The sequence below is a fragment of the Streptopelia decaocto genome (assembly GCF_964273445.1).
Source record: "Streptopelia decaocto genome assembly, chromosome: 6".
Taxonomy (NCBI): domain Eukaryota; kingdom Metazoa; phylum Chordata; class Aves; order Columbiformes; family Columbidae; genus Streptopelia; species Streptopelia decaocto.
This window is the reverse complement of record NC_138660.1, coordinates 61,601,597-61,618,903: the sequence shown is the minus strand read 5'-3', so window position 1 is coordinate 61,618,903 and position 17,307 is coordinate 61,601,597. Positions and strand designations below refer to the sequence as shown.

The 17,307-nt window shown below is 41.5% G+C and overlaps 1 protein-coding gene across 2 annotated transcripts; it reads right to left on the bottom strand.

Moving 5' to 3' along the window:
• Positions 1 to 61: 61 nt before the first annotated feature.
• Positions 62 to 15,441, bottom strand: UBXN4 (UBX domain protein 4). Of its 2 annotated transcripts, XM_082056834.1 has the most exons (13): positions 15,285 to 15,441; positions 9,122 to 9,224; positions 8,263 to 8,291; positions 7,307 to 7,425; positions 6,543 to 6,711; positions 5,978 to 6,080; positions 4,391 to 4,445; positions 4,072 to 4,236; positions 3,137 to 3,264; positions 2,014 to 2,116; positions 1,533 to 1,664; positions 989 to 1,197; positions 62 to 292 (listed from the first exon to the last, which is right to left on the bottom strand). In XM_082056834.1, the coding sequence occupies exons 1-13, from the start codon at positions 15,364 to 15,366 to the stop codon at positions 154 to 156; spliced, it is 1,536 nt and encodes a 511-aa protein (XP_081912960.1). In that variant the 5' UTR covers positions 15,367 to 15,441; the 3' UTR covers positions 62 to 153. The 2 variants fall into 2 exon arrangements, with proteins under 2 accessions (XP_081912960.1, XP_081912961.1); XM_082056835.1 differs by lacking the exon at positions 8,263 to 8,291 and having other exon boundaries at positions 7,307 to 7,400.
• Positions 15,442 to 17,307: the final 1,866 nt, after the last annotated feature.

Sequence of the window (17,307 nt, the reverse complement as noted above, 5' to 3'; positions counted from 1 at the left end):
ACTTTATTCCCTACTCCGTGCAGGAGTAAGAATTAAGTAATTCAGTCAGTGTAAAATAAGCCCCACTTGTCCAGAAGCTTTAGTTGACTTAGATCAAATAAGAAACAACAACAAAAAAAAGCGCCAGACAGTGATTATTGCAGTTAATCAAAACTACATTTGTTGTGTAGAATTTCCATTCCAAGTATTGTTTTCATCTTCTCCATCATCTTGAGTCCTCAGTCTATATATTTTGCCTTCTTTTTTGAAGTCTTCTCCCCGCTTTTCCACCACTCGTTTCCTGACCGCTTGCCTAGGATACAAATGACAGTGAGCTTCGACAGTTTCCTTGGTAATAATTACACGAGAGAAGCAAATGCAATAAATGCAAATCATGCGTCCTTCCTTCTTTTATCCCCAGTAAGAGTTTTCTTCAGCCCTTTGTTTCCTAGGAGGGAACAGCCATCTTAACATTTGTCATTTAGCAGTCAGACAAACTGACTGAATCCCATTCCCCCTGGAAAGCACCTGTCATTGCACCAACAGGCAGCTGCTTCACGTGAAGCAGCCTCACAGCTCCTGGTACAGCACATCTCTCATTCTCTGGGGAACACAAAACCTTAACTGCCAAGATCAGACCTCAGTTCCTCAAGTGTCTTGCACAACCATACCATAACATTTCAAAAGGTTTACCTTCCAAATAGTATCAGCTCAAGAGAAGCCCACATTTGTAGCTACAGCTGAATTCCCTATTCATACATATCTGCAAGACGATGCTTTTTCTACTTTGTAATTGGCAACTGAAGCAAATAATAAGGATCTTGCTTAATCACACATGTAAAAAAACAAGAAATCCTAGTGAGAGCTGTCATGCAGTTTACCAGCCACCAGGTTATCCCTTTGAACCCGATGGAAGGGTGGTGGCCAGAAACTCCAAGGAGAAGGCAGCAGTTCCCTGCTACAAGCCCAAAACAACCCAGCAAGCAGTGTGAGGAATAGTTCTGATTACCTGCTCTGCTCAACGCTGCTGGATGCTGAAGGATTTGGATGGTCTTGCTGATGAGCTGGTCTCACATTAGACTGTGAAGGGGGTGGACTCGTGAAGAGGAAGTTGCTAATAAATCTCCAGACTGCTAAGAGGGGATACAGTATTGTGCCCAAGAACTTCCACAGGTCACCGCCTGAAGACTGAACAACAGAAGTAGCAGGTCTTCCCGCCTGGGCATCAACGCACAAAGAAAAAGTGTCAGATATTAAAGTCAGGCTCTTGCAGACAGAGTATTTCACACATAAGTTAGAGGCAGCTCAGCAGACACAAGAGAACACCTTTGGTTACACATTAGACAAGTATCTATGCCACCCTTTATCTGTTTCAGAAAGAGTCGTCCCCCAAATCAGTGCTGACAGAAAGTAATTTTGCAATCTGCCTTAGACACAGAAAAGACCAGAATTCAAGCCAAATATTATCACGGCCAACCCACAGCAGATATACCACTACAGCACTGCTGTTTGCAAGGAAACAAAAGCAAAACAAACCAAAACCCAACACCTACCGGCAGCAACACAACTGAAGCACTGGGTGCTAACTCTAGCTCCAGTAATTTCTTCCCATAATCTTCTTTGGTAAACTCCCTTCGGGGAAACATTGTCGCCAAGGAAAAATTGCCATAAGCATTACCAACCGTCTGCGAAAATTTAAAGAAAACATTTTATTTATAACTGTCAGCTTTCAAACAACTGCAGATTTGCCAGTTGAGAATACCTTTCCATACTGACCCAAGAGTTCTATAACAAATTGTCCATCATCTTTATATAGAGAAATGAAGGATTTTTCACATCCTACTATCTCTAACTAATGTAGTATATTAGTAGTACAGAGGCAGTTAGTGGCACTGGAGAAGGCTGCTAGCAAAACCCACATCAAATCAACAAAAAGAAAAGCAGTTGATGACAATTCCACCACAATTAACAACTAGTTGATGCTGCAGCAAGTCATAATCAGCATGTAGGTAAGAAAAGGAAACACCAGTTTACCTGTGCAGCAAACTGCCTTGCTTCTTCCAGCCGTGCGTCAGATGGGAACTGGTTAGTAAAGGAGGATCCATCCGGGAGGCGGAACTGAATCCTGGCTATTGCACTGCAGGACACGTACGGGGGTCAGTCAGCACGTGAACAGTTACAGACAAACGCTCTCGGGGCTTTGGCTTGGCAGTACTGAAGAGAAGGACACTCATCCTACTTATGGCACTGCAGATGGGTTATAAGTTTGGATCCAGAGTTCATAACCATCTGCTTATATATCATAATCCATCTCCTCTGCTTTTTATCAAAGACTCATCACCGTTCAAATAAGATACTTAAATTAAACATGTAAAAAATGAATACATGAAGGAAATATAAACCATATTTATTTTGTGTGCCCTGTATTACTTTTGTTCTTTTTTCAAGAGGTTGTACTGTGAGGACACAGACATTTAAGCTAGCTTGACAAGTAATTCTATATTCAGCTAACCGTGGCCTAGCATTACTGTTCGAGTTTCAGCACCAGCACAGGCGGCTCCCCTGTACTCACCCTCGGTGAGGGGCAGCACCAGATGCACAGTGGCTCCACAACTCCACCTAAGGTCTCTGAAGGTTAGAATATTTCTGAAAACAGCGGTGTTGGGCCCAGGAGACAGCTCTGACAGGATCGGCCGATGAGCCCGATCGCGCCTTGCTGAATCCAACAAATGGCACACGCGCCCGAGAGGGTGGGCACGGTGCTCTCCCCAGCACAGTTCTGACATCAGCTAGTCACTATTTATCACATTTTCACCTTATCTATTTATCACGTTCCCCACCTAGCCCCATTATACCTGGTATTTAAATCCAAGATGAGACAGAAAAAGCTCTTATCTAATTAAAATAACACACAATGAAAGGTGGTTAGCGTTTCATAATCAGGAATGTCAAAAGGATCAAAGTTATCAGAGAACATAGCATTCATGTAAATAGCTACAAATAAAAGAGAAAGCCAGCTTTTTATGTCACTATTTAAACAGTTCAACATGGCATCAATTAATAGATTAGATGTATATTAAATCTCTTTAAAAGTTTACATAAAGTTTCTTTACTTCTCTCCCCCAAACCATCCACTTCTTCTTCGAGACCAACTCACCTTCGCTCCTTCTGAGCTGCTTCTTTTCTGGCCTCTATTTCAGCCTGTTTAGCCTGAAGAGCTGCAGCTTTCGCAGCTTCTGCTTCTTCCTTTGATTTTGCAAAGCGAGCTGCTCTCTCAGCACGATCCTGTGAAAGGACCAAACAGAAACCTTAATCTTTACCATAAATTATACTTAATATTTATTACAACAGCGAGCTATGCTCTGTGCTCAGCACCCAACTACACAGATATAAGCGGGCCAGATGGAGAAGAGACAGGAGGGCTGCAAAGAATTATTCACTGCCAAGCTGCACCATCTTGTGTCATTAGCCAAGATGACACACTTCTCAATGAGTCACTTCATGCAAATAATTGTTAATAGATGTTCTTCACATCCAAGTTTAACACTCCAGCGAAGGCAAAGGGAAAAATCTTATGACAAGTTAAACAATTACAGTTCTAATTGTTCAAGGCCAAAACGTAATGATAAGGAGGGATTTCAGTTGTTACGAACTGTTTAGATCCATATATGTACACACATATATACAAACGTGGAAAATAATCCTCACTACCATTTTGAGATCGGTGTTCTGCATGTTCCAAAATTAAATATTCCCTATGTTTCTGTTACAGAACTATGCTTAAATTGCAATTAATATTTATGTTTAAATGACAACTCTCCTCTGGACTCAAGCAACATGACAGAAAAGTCGGTGTGTTCACTCAGATAGAAAAGATCATCAAGAATATGAAAGCAGAAGCTTAATTTTATACACAGGAAATGCTACATGAGCCCCAAACATGTAAATTGTTACAACAGAAAGCCACACAACTACAAGCAGGAAAAGGGACAATCTTTCAAAGTTTCCACAAATGAGAAAATGTATCTTTTTAGCACACGGGTGGCCCTTGTGAGAGAAGCAGCAAGCTATCTTCCAAAACCAAAGCTTTACCATTGCGATCTGTTGTCTTATCCGCTCTCGAGCGGCTCTCTCTTCTGCCTTTTCTCTGTTCCTTTCCTCTAACATACGTTTTGTCAATTCTTCTTCCTGCCGTCTTTTGTACTCCAACATTTCTTTACCAGTTTTTCTCCGTTCAATTTCTTTCTTAATTTCTCTCTGAATGAACAACAGAGATATAAAAGTTGGACCACAAAACTGCCTTGGGCAAGAGTAAGACAAGATTTAAGTACATTTGTTTAAAAAGGAATTAAGCATTTATTCAAGGAAGATTATTAAAAAAAACCTGCAAGCAGTTTTACATTTGTATTACCTGTTCTTCTTCTTTCCTTTTCTCTTCTCGTCTTTCTTCAAGCTTTTTTGTTACTCTGAATTTAAGAATGAAGTGAAAAGTCTTAAAATTGCAGTTATTATTAACATTTTAAAATTTTAATGAAGCATTTGCAAAATACAGGAGAATGGAACACATGAAAATGAACATGAACTGTAGCGCCACACTAACACCTCGAGTAACACATGGGTGTATCATCCATAAAAAGATGAGGTGATGATTCACCACCATGTTTCCAACTTTTACTGGAGTTCTAACATATTCTTTCTGTCCTTTTCCACTCAGTAAATGAAAAATCTTCCATCTTCCTGTTGAGCCACCTTGTAAGACATACAATAAGCAATACTATTTATCATCTGCAGTAACAGAACACTGAATCTCAATCTCTTCTTAGCTATTTAAGCCATCTGGTTTCTTCTGCGCATCACTTCCTAAAACGGAGAGCAAATAATACATAGCGCTGACACAGATGCACATGTGTCTGTCTCACTTATCCAGAAAGGTGCCTTAGAATAAGGACTGACTTAAAAAACCAGTTATTTACAACATATTTTAAGTCTGGGGAGAAGGCAGACATGAGCCAACTACATGAGAAGTTGTATAATCAGAAAAGTGTTGTTCATACGGTAGTGGTTTGCTTTTTAAAAATATATCAGTAACTACCACAGAGATTTGCCTCTTTTTCCCCTGAAAGGAATGCTGTAGATACAAGCAAATATGGTATAATTTAAGATTAATGCATCTTTTAAAAAATAACTTTGGTATTTATGGTAAAATATTGACTGCATTTTCTTATCGGTAGTACATAGAAATTATACTCGTTGTCCAACATCTTTCAAAGAAAACTTTTAAATTAAATATGAAAAAATTCTAAAATATATTTTAGCAGTATAAATAATCCGACTTACTAAGTATGTGTTACTGGTTTTAGGTAGGATACTGCAAAGAGTATCAGTATTACAGATGCTAAAAAATGAGTTTATACACTCAATCTTTTGTTTAAAAACAATCAATTTAATGAATGAACCATGTACTGAACCAGGTGCTTCTGGTTACCATACTTTAAAATACTAGAACTAGCATTGCTCAGACCTCATTACTGATCAAAACAGCCTAAGAATAGGATTCCTCTGGCTTTTTCAATACGCCCACACTACAGTCATCAAATAGACAAGAAGAAAAAGAACTAGGATGGCATCTCTGTACAAAACCAAGGTTAGCGCTTTATTACCCCAGTTTCAAGTGCTTTCAGTTCAACGTTTTAACTCCCTCAAAATTTCTGCAAACATATTGTCTGTATTCGAGTTATATCAAAGGAGAATATTTTCAGTTTTCCAGATTACTCTTTTCTTTCAGAGTCCATGAAAAATGAGATGAATTTAAAAGCTGTTTTTGTATCGACTCTAGTATTGTCACAGACATCTAAACGAAAATAAGACCACATAAATGTTTGCCAAACGATAAATGAAAAAGCACCAAAAATCCTGCAATTAAGCCTGTTTGTTCAATAAAAAAACCCAACCCAAAACAACAAAACCACCTCCTGAGAAACAAATACAAAAGGTTTACCTTTCTACTCTGAGTGCAAGGTCATTCGCAGGCTGAGCAGCACTCACTTGCTCATCTGAAGATTTAGTCGCTTCTGGGTTTGCTGGACCTGAATTTGCTCCATCTTCAAGTGGTTTACAAGAAAGTAATGCATAAAAGAAAAAGAAAAGGTACACTTGTTAACACAGAAGATTATTATACTCCTTGTTAGCCATGGTTTGCAGCAAATAACATATCTCAAAGAGATACAAGGCTCTGCTATTTAGACTCTCCAACGCAGACTCCCCCCCTTCCCATCTGGTTTCAGGTCACTAACCCAAATGAGCGTTCTCAATTGAATCTTATTTCCAGAAAGCATACACAGTTTTTATTGTATTATAAACCACAGACTTCTCACTCATTAAAACTGAGCAGAATGACAGGTTATTCTTCCCTCTGGACTTGCAAGAAGCATTCTGGGATACCCAAGTTTTTCATCAACAAGTCCACTCAATATATTGCCTTTTAGGTACCATCATATAACAACTTAAGAAAATGAAAACTATCTCAAAAGCAAATTAGCTAGCACTTGTGTAAAAATACTAACCATTACCAGCAGAAGGTCTTATTGTCTCTGTTGTAACAGACTCAGAAGAGTCACAAAACTCTACTGCTCTGGATTGTGTATTTTCTGTAGCACCAGCAGATTGAGGAGAGGGACAGGGAGCAGATGATTGACTTCCATTTTCCAAAGGCTGCCCTTTTACTGTGTGCATCTAAGAAATTGGGGAAAAAAACCCAAGACTATGACACTCCAAATATTTTCCACAGGTTCAAAGGTCAAGACTAAGCTATTTTTGGAAAATCAGTCCTATTTAGAATATAAAACGAAAATTATCGCATATTGTTGTGTGTGATGCCATCATACATTTAATATTTATTTCTAATTTTAGTTTTACACTTAAAATCAAAGTGATAAAACTATCTACATTTATATTACGTTCCACAGAGTAGTTTTATAAATCCACATCACAAAACAATATTATAAAACCATATATGAAGTGCAAGAGTAACCGGTATTTCATCCCAGTTTAGAGTTCTTGACATATTTTTCAATACTGTAGGTGTTACACAGATGATCTAAAACAATCTGTGAAACGAAAAAACAAAGTAGCACTCACTTATAGTGCTTTTCAACCTGTTCAATTTGTGTACTGAATTTAAGTTTGCACATTTTGTTGTTGGAAGGATATAGAACCAGTAATTCACATTTCCCCAAGGCACCTGCTGAGGGCCGGGGACGTCTCCTGTCTGGAGCCGGTGAGCACACGCAGCTCAACCTGAAAGCTCTGGCCCGTCAGCAAGAGTTACCTGTTTAACTTTATGGATTCTGGTAACAAGCTCTTCAACAGAAACGCTGCCAGCAATTACTTCCAAAGGGATTCCGTTGTCTCCTATAAAAAAACTGGATGGAACGCACACTACAGGATCTGCACAGCAACAGTTAAGGGCAACAAACAACAAAAGTTTGTAAAGTGACTTGAAAAGGAAAAGCAGAAGTCCTTCCTACAGAACCTTCTAGCCCAAGATTCTATCTCCACCTTGTTGCCAGTATTCAGTGCCAAGGGAAGAAGAAAAAAGACACTAAAAAAATGCTGGAAAATATTACTTACAACTGGTTAGTATTTCTTCTTTTCTTTGAAATGGTTTAAGCCAAAAAAATTTTCTCCAACACACACATACCCAACAACCAACTAGGCTTTGACTTCGAAGATTTTGATTTAGTGTGAGACAACATCTTATGCAGAGAACAATGAATTCTTTCCAGCATTAAGAAAATCCAAGTGAGGTACTGAATTCCCTTTCTCAGCATCATAGGGAATTCCTGAGCTATGCGCAATGACCTACTTAAGGCAGGCAGACATTTACCTCACCTCACACCTGTGTGTCTGATAGAACCCAGTCCCCTACTTGTTCTTCTTCCTCTCTAACTCTGAACTCCAGCTAATAATTGAAAGTACTGCTTGTTTTCTAATGCTGATTAGTAATAACAATGAGTTATTTTGTTTATATAAAGCTTTGGATAATTTTCTATTTGGAGAATTACAAAGGATTAACATTAAAAAACCCCAACTTTCTCTAAGAACTGACAGTAAGTTGAATACATGGATGTATCTTTTCAGTTTTCAGTTTATTGCATATTTTGTGCCGTAAGAAGCATTTTTAATAACATTGCTTGTAAATGTTTGTCTTAAGAACAGTATTAACATGTAAAGAGCAATTCTCTGTTACCATAATTTAGCATCTAAACTGATCTCAAAGGATACAAATTTGAGAAAACTGCAGGCATGCTTCACTGTTTAAAAGAAAAGATTCATTTAGGAGGAGCAAACACTTTGCAACAACTATAGATTAAGTCTTTCATCACAAAAATAACTGTCCTATTACCACACACAAAACTATTTTAATACTTGAGAGAACACTAAAAGCAGATTTGCACTGCATCTTCTCATTTACATTTTGCATAAGCGTTGACACGGTGACAATCTTTGGTTATCACAGCTGACTACCTAAGATTTAGGGAAACAGTGCTAAGAAGCAATTCAGGAAAAAGACATCTAGTCTATGGAGCGCAAATAATATAGTAAGTCTAATAAAATATCTATAAAGCATTTCAAAATAGCACATCTGGAAATGTCAATGCACTTTCTGCACATGGACTGGAACACTTACACACACCAAAAATAGTTGAGTAATTTACCCAGGAACTTCCCTATTTTACGTGTTGCAATAGAGGCTTTACAGATTTTTATCATTATCAATTCATGAGAGTTTTTAAATTTGTTACGTAACTTGGCAAATCAAGAACCGTCTCAAGAATACTTGCATTTGATTCCAGCTTTCTTATATAACTTTTGTTTCTTCCTGTTGAAAAAGTCCAACCTCAAGCATTCTTTTACTGCTACTGAAATACAGCCTGAAATACACAATGAATATTCTGCAGAACACAACAGTAAATTTGGAATTTTCTCAGGCTCTAGTAGCTTCAGGAGTACTGAATTCACTTATGTTCTGGAACCTTGCGTTTAGACTACTTCAAAACCAGGACAGGACTTCAAAAGCCTCTTACTCTCATCACCACCCATGAAAGATTGTATAAGAGACAGAATTAGGATAGGATCAAACCTTTTGGTGTCGATTTTGATAGCAACAAAGCCATCTGAGGCAGCTTCAGTCACCTTCTCATCTTCCCACCTTGCAGCCATCTCGGTGGACTGTTCATCCTCACCTGCAATACACAGCACACGTGTGAAGCTGAACACACCACCAATTACTGTTTCTTGTCTCATTTGAGCATTGCTTCAATTGCTTGAAATCACCTTTGAAAGACACTCCTGTGATTATTTTCAAATTAGTTTATCATATTTTTGTAATGTGGAGACAATTCACTCCAGATGATTCACTTTGCTAACATGCCAAAAACCTAATATACCAAAAATGCTTCCAACCCAGCAAGCATGTAGCTTTTGCACTGAGCCGCATGGTGAGCTGGTCCAAGGGAGCAGAAGGGACTGGACCACAGAGATGGAACAGAGACGGAGGAACTGGAGGTGATAGCGAGCCCAATGTTTGGCTTGATTGCATCATCTAATTGCACAATCACTGAAGGGCCTCATTTTCATGTTACAGAGAATATGCTTATGCTTTAGTAGTGCTTATACTCTCATAATATGCAAGGAGATGCTGCAGCACAGTCAGAGTGAACCTTTCCTTCTCCCTAACATTAAGCTTTATCTCCTAACATGCTAAAACACTGCTTACTCTTCATTATAAATTTAATTACATATTGGTACACCAGCTGCTAATAGGTAAAACTAAATCTTCTAGCCCTTGTAAATATGTAACTCAGCAGATAAGGTTTCACAGTTTGATGGTGTTAAAAAAACCCACAAACCAAAAAGCATTTATTTGCAGGATTATTTGTCATTTAGTTTTGTATTCCAGTTCCTGATATGAACAGTAACAGCAGGAGGGGAGGAAAAGGAGTGAGGAGCACAGAGGAACAAGAATAACAGTAAAGGATGAGCTACTTAAGCAAAGGAAACTGAAAATGTGTTCTGGGGCCACAGATTCAGAAGCATGATTTCAATCAGATGAAACCACATCAATCATCTTCCGAAGCACTGGTTTAGTGAGGATGTGGATTAATAAATAGATTCTGATTAATATTAACCATCTTTCAACAAGTAAACTGGCCTGCAACCATTTGTTTATCTTCAATCTGTATGACTTCCTAGCAGTTTGGAATCGACTGTTCTCTTGATGAAGAATTTGAGTCACAAGTACAGAAGTATAGTAGTCCATTATTCAATTACAACAACAAACCATTTGTTTGTTTCATCCCAGTTGCCATTTCACGCAGTGTTTTTCACTTGTTAAAGATCAGGAGTTATATGTGCAGTCTCCAGATGAAGCATCGCTGCCTTCAGGCCATAACTGTCTGGCCACAATGCTTCTCAGAGAGACACGTATCCAAAATATACTGATTTTGGAAAAGCATTTTCCAATCACATCTGTTGATTTTTCCCCAAGAGCATTAGAGCAAGTAAGAAAGTATTCATCTCTACTACTGTAATTGTATATAAACAGGTAAATATTTAGCATATTTTGTGCAGAAACCTCTCCTCTTCCAATGCTTTCAACTGTGGTCAACAGATGCAGCTGTTCTGCCAAGTGGTTCAGTGTCCTCCCCCATTCCCAGCTGCTCACAGACAGACAGCTGCTTCCCCACACACACTCTTTCAAAAGGACACGTGCTCATCCCATTAGGCTACTAAAAATATCTACATACTTGCCTAACACTAACTTTTCCACACAACCAACTGCTGTAGAAAAAGAATGCTGAAAGATACAAACGGGTCACAGACTGTTCACAGCAGAGTTGAGGCCCATGAATGGAAATGCTGATAACTCACATTTTATCAAGCTCTGTGCCACAAAGCATGGTTTAATATTGTGATTACCCATAGAGTCATCACTTATTCTTGTACATATTTTTGTTTTGATAACCCTTTCTCCTCTGGGGGTTAAAGTTATTATATTACACTTTTGTAGTAATTATATCCTGAAATGAAAGCTGCCACATCACAGGAAAAGCATCAGGAAAGTCAAGAGGTCAAGCTGAACAGAACTTGACATATCCACAGTTCTGCTAAACACCGAACTATCACAACCACCTCAGAATTCTGGTTCCCAAGACTCTCAGATTACTTATTTCTCAACAAAAGCATCACTTTGATTCACTTCACAGCAATTAAAGACCTGTACATAACTCTCAGTTGCACTTGTGAATCTCTTACGTTTAGTCAGGTAAATTGAGATATCTACATAGGGAAAATTTATCCATCATTTCTCAAGTGATTCAGATAATTGGAAGAGACACTTTCTGCAACAATTTACATCCTGTATAAGGAACTTATTCGAAACAACTGCAGGTTGTCAAAGGACACTAATTCCCCTGTTCCTCAGCATGGAGTCATCAGGGAAAAGTGTTTTCCTTTCAAGAAGAAGAGAGATAAGCCCAGCTGACTTCTCAATATCCAACATTTCATAACTACTCAGTAAAAGTAAGGATTGCCCATTCTGGAAATGACAGAAAATTGAGACATTAAGCTGTTCACCTCCTCTTCCTGTGCTTCATTTCAGATATTTAACTTGAGGAATGCTTTGATACAGCTTGGATATAAAACACTAACAAATGGCTCAATGATTTGAAATAAATGGAAAAAAAAAATCCCAACCACAAACATAACCTAAAACCAACCAAACAGAACAAACATAATCTAAAAATAAAATTCTGAACAAAGGAAGGAGTGTTTCTACAAACGTTTCAAAAAAGAAACACAAACATTTTAGTTTGAAGTTTCTCCCACCCCCTGCAGCCATTTCTCATTCTGAAAAGCACTTTTTATGAGTGGCCTGGTATTTTCATGATCAGAACATGTCAAATGTTTGGAAAGAATAATCTGAAATACCTCAGTCAGAACAGAGGCTGCACCTGAGGAGGTTTCATATCAAATGAACAATACACTTTAGATTAAGAACTCAAATTGTGAAAGGAGTTTTCTAACTCTGCAGACTAGAAAACCATTGATGGAACAGCTGCCAGCAAGACTGCAGAGACATTCACCAGACGTGTTCCAATTTCAGGAATACTTTTTCCCTGTGCAGTAGCAGAACCTACCAGCAATTATTTAGTGCCACAAAGTGACTTTTCTGCTCCTCAAACACAATTCCTTGCTTTGTGTGTATGTGTACAGAAGCCTCTAATTTAACACTTTGCCTTAATATTTGAAAATCAGTTTTGTAAGACAGACACACTTCATCTCATCCTCCCTTTTATTGCAACTTGCCAGTAATTTCAGGGGGTCTTTAACACGCTTACACAGCTGCATCACCAGGAACTATGCTGTTGAAGGTTTTAAAAACGGCACTAAAAATGTTAGGATTATAGCTGCAAACAAAAATGTTAAAGAAAAAAGCTGGCTGAACAACATGTAATTGCAGTCACAAACACCACCTCATTGTTAAGATAAATAGCCACATTATTCCTTACTTAGCTGGAAAATATTCTAGAATCAGAAAGAATAATCTAGTTCTTAATTTCCTAGCACTTTTTTTAGAGAGGTGTAGGGAAAAGGGAGAGAAGGAGACAGATGGTAGTAGAAACCAAACAGAGATGGACCTGCCAGAATTCAATAATTTGAGTCAAGGCTGTATCTAATACCTATCCTCCACAGTGCCCCCCCTAAAATTACAGTTGATTTATATTTTCCATTTATGTCGCTAATTTGTTTCCTTTATTAATTTTTTGTCCACCTGTAAATTATTGGACAAAGTGTTCAAAAAACCCCCAGAAACACTGAACACTTCTGAACACATGTCTTTCTGCTCAGAAAGCTGCTTTCAAATGTTTGTCTCCAGTGTCTATGGGCAAGCGTGTAATGTGAAGTCTCAAAGTTAATATCACCACCAGCTGTGCGGTTTTAAACAACATAAACAACAAACTGCTGCCATAAAACCAGACAATTCTTTCAGCACTCGGCATCCTTCGAACACACCGGCTGCCACACAGAGTGAGAAAGTACATTCTTGGGCTTCCCAATTCCTTTTCTCAGCTCTGTTGCAGGTCAGCTGCCCTGACCCCACTGTTCTTGGGGTATATCAGAACCAGGCAGAACTCTCCAACACTTCCATTTTGGAGATATAGCCACCCAAAGTAACACTCTCCCTTTATCGGAACTCAGAACCAAACCAAACAAATCCTTACAGCATATTAAAATGTCAAAACTAGGTTACATTCCTGCAATCATAAATATATCTCCACTCTATATATCTACATATTCCTACATCCCTCTAGTCAACATCAATGTCTAAAAGAAAAAGCTAGTTTTGTGTACAATTTTCGTTTCATTAAAAATACTGAAAATAAGTTACAATGTGCGCTTCTCAAGCATCAATACATACGTACTCAGTTCAAAACACTCACAGGTAATGAATTATTGCTAAAAAAAATCTTTGTGGTTGGTTAACTTGGGCTGGATGCCAGGTCCCTACCAAAGCAGCTCTATCACTCCCCTCCTCAAATGGATGTGGGACAGAAAACACAACGAACGGCTTGTCTGTTAGATAAGGACAGGGAAATCGCTCACCAATTACCGCCATTGGCAAAAGAGACTCAACTTTGGGAAATTAATTTAATTTATTGCCAATCAAAAGTCAGAGTAGGATCATGAGTAGCTCCTCCCCTTCCTTCTTCACTGACTTTGGTGTCTGCAGAGTTGTTTCTCTTACATCTTCTCACTCTTCTCTCCCAGCTGCTGTTGCACAGCAGATTTTTTTCTCCCTTCTCATATGTGTTATCCCAGAGGTGCTACCACTGTCACTGATGGGCTCAGCCTTGGCCAGCAGCTGGTCCATCTCGAAGCCACTGTCTTTGGCTCTATGGGAGATGGGGGAAGCTTCTAGCCAGCCCTGCAGCCCCGCTGCTACCAAAACCTTGCCATGCAAACCCAATATAGAGCACTTGAAACATCCAAAATGTTTAGTAGAAAACTTCTGAGTGGGGACTGGGGGGATGATCAGCCTTTAACCAAGTCACAGCACATCATGTTCCACATGCAAAGATAACAAGTGTTGCAAAACACCCCTGTCAGAAGTTTCTTGTTTACCACCTGTCTTTCTATTTAATTTTATACAATGCACTATGGTCATCTCATTATTGACTATGAAGGCAGAGAGCTATCATGTAGGCACTGTAGTTAAATATACTAAGGTATGCTTATATTGAAAAAAAAAGTCCAATGGTCTAAGGCTTTCACATCATAGCACCCACCTGCCATCACGATTCATGGGCTTTAAAATACTGCCTTAAAACCAGCACACACCACCCCATCGGAGAAGACCTTGTTTTCTAGCACTATGTTCTCTGAGTACAAGAAAAGTTGTGTCAACAAAAGAACTTAACCACACTTTCCTGTTCTGTTCACACACCCCTTGGGCGTGAACTTCTCCTTGAAGTGAATCCCACAGTTCAATAATGTCCTAAGGGAACAACACTGGCCACACGTTTAGTGTAGTCGCTTTTTCATGAGGCACCTGGAAAACTTCAAGCCACAAGCAATCACGGCAAAAGTAGAAACAAAAGAAACAACATGCACACAGACGTAAAAACACAAGAAGAAAGCTTAAGAGCCTGTCTACTGTTCTCTTTTCCCTTCAACCATTCCCATTTTTCCAGACAGGTAATGTACACAGACAATGTGAGCTTCTGTAGGTTTCAATTGCCATTCAGTTACATAATAAACACTATAGGTAACTCGAAAGAAAAAGGACACTGTATGCAAACAGCTAAGAAAGTTACAGAAAAACTGAATGCAGCTTATGCAAGGATGAAACGAAGGGAAACGCGAAACACGGACGGCCGATTTGAGCGCCGAGGCCCGGGGCGGGACAGCCGGGCTGACACAGCAGAAAGCGCCGCGCAGCGGGAGGGGAGGCGGGAAGCGCCAGCTGGGAAGGCGCCGCGGAGCGTCGGCCGAGCTCCGCCCGGGGTGACAGGCCCGCGGGCAGGCCGGGCCCGCCGGCGCGGAAGGCTGCGGGAGCTGCGCTCCGCTCGGGCGCCGCCGGAGCCGGGGGCCGCCCCGGGCGGGCTGAGGGACGGCACGGCCGCCCAGGGCCCTGCCCGAGCGGCGGCTGCTCCCGGGACCCTCCAGACGGCAGGCGCTGTGTCAGCGCGGCGGGGCGGGCAGTCCCCGGCGCTCAGCACCGCGCCCCGCCCGGGCCGTACCTGACACGAACACGACGAAGACCGAGCTCCGCTGCTTGGCGGCGGCGATGGCGGCCGGAATGGACCCCCCGAACCACATCATGGTGCCGCCGGGCCCGGCCGCCGCAAGCCGCCACCGCGCGCATGCGCCACCGCCCCCCGCACGCACCAACGGACCGCCACGCGCGTGCGCCGGCCGCCGCGGACCCACGCCGCCTTCTGATTGGCGCCCTGCCGCGCGCCGTGCGCCCGCCCCCGGGCCCGCCCTGGGGCGGTGCGTTCGCCTCAGCCTGGCGCCATCTTGGCGGGGTGGCGGCCGGCGGCCTCGGGGCCCCGCCGGACGGGTGACTGCGGCCCGGACGGGTGACTGCGGCCCGTCCCGTGACTGCGGCCCGGACGGGTGACTGCGGCCCGTCCCGTGACTGCGGCCCGGACGGGTGACTGCGGCCCGTCCCGTGACTGCGGCCCGGACGGGTGACTGCGGCCCGTCCCGTGACTGCGGCCGGTCCCGCCGCGCGGCGGCTGAGGGAGCGCTGAGGCCAGCGCAGGGCAACGAAGATGATAAGGGAGTGGAGCGTCTCCCGTATGAGGAAAGGCTGAGGGAGCTGGGGCTCTTGAGCTTGGAGGAGACTGAGGGGTGACCTCATTAATGTTTATATATTTGTAAAGGGTGAGTGTCAGGAGGATGGAGCCAGGCTCTTCTCGGTGACAACCAGTGATAGGACAAGGGGCCCAAACTGGAGCACAAGAGGTTCCACTTATATATGAGAAGAAACTTCTCAGTGAGGGTGCCAGAGCCTGGCCCAGGCTGCCCAGGGAGGTTGTGGAGTCTCCTTCTCTGCAGACATTCCAACCCGCCTGGACACCTTCCTGTGTAACCTCATCTGGGTGTTCCTGCTCCATGGGGGGATTGCACTGGATGAGCTTTCCAGGTCACTTCCAATACCTACAACATTCTGTAATTCTGTGGGATGGGGAAAGGGGCCCGCAGACCTATGGTGCAGCTCACACACCCCAGGGCCTGTGGGGATGAGCTGCAAGGGCAGGATGGCCACAGTTAACCCTGACCCCAGCATCCACCCTGGAGAAGCCAAGGTGCAACAGGAAAAATGATGGAGGAGGTGCCTGCTTGACAGAAATCCATGCTAAATATGTCAAAAATATAGTCTTGCATGCACAGAGTGGCAAAAGGTGAGGCCAGGACACCCTCCGTGCTCCCTGGTGAGCCAGGAGGGACCCTGACTGGGATGGTGCAGTGTTCACAGTGCAGCCCTAGTGGGGACAAAACCAGCCAAGGCAGACGGGCTCAGTGAGGGACGTTTCACAGTAATAAGGACAGGACAATTTTGCTCTGATTATAACTTTTTTTTTTTTTTTTTTTTTTTTAATGCTGCACTTGGGATTTCTGAAACCCGATTAAGACTGTGCCTATGTATTCTGGGTAACTGTTGCTGAGGCAGATACTGTCAAACATTTGAAGGCCAAAAAAAATACGGAGTCTTTCAGCCTGGAAAGCTTTTCACTGTTGTAGCCTGGATTTTAATTACAAAAGTCACTGGATAAATGACAACTAAAAACCCTACAAAGCTATTGTGAAAAGAGGCAAATCAATGTGAACAATATACAAAAATGAGCATATGGAAAACGTGTCACAGTAATCCTGCTCACTGGGTAAGCTCTGTATACACATATTGTGCTTCTGCAAGTTTCCTAAAGAAGTAACTGTCAGAACATTGGGGTGTCTGCTGAGATGGTATTATTTTTTTGTATTTTCTTAATTGTACAAAATATATTTAAGAACAATGCTCAAGGTTGGATGGTATTAAGCTATACATTTTTCAGAGATGAACAAAAAGACATCTTTGTTCTGCGTGTGCATCTAGAGCAAGAGGTTAGGCTGTAATGTGTATTAGTATCTTAAACTCTATGAAGAATTTGGATGTGTTGCATTAATTCTCGTGACATTCCCAGCAGCTGTAGTTTGCATTTATTGCACTAATTTGAAACTCTAAGTTGGAAGCCAAGTTGCACGAAGAAGGTGAGT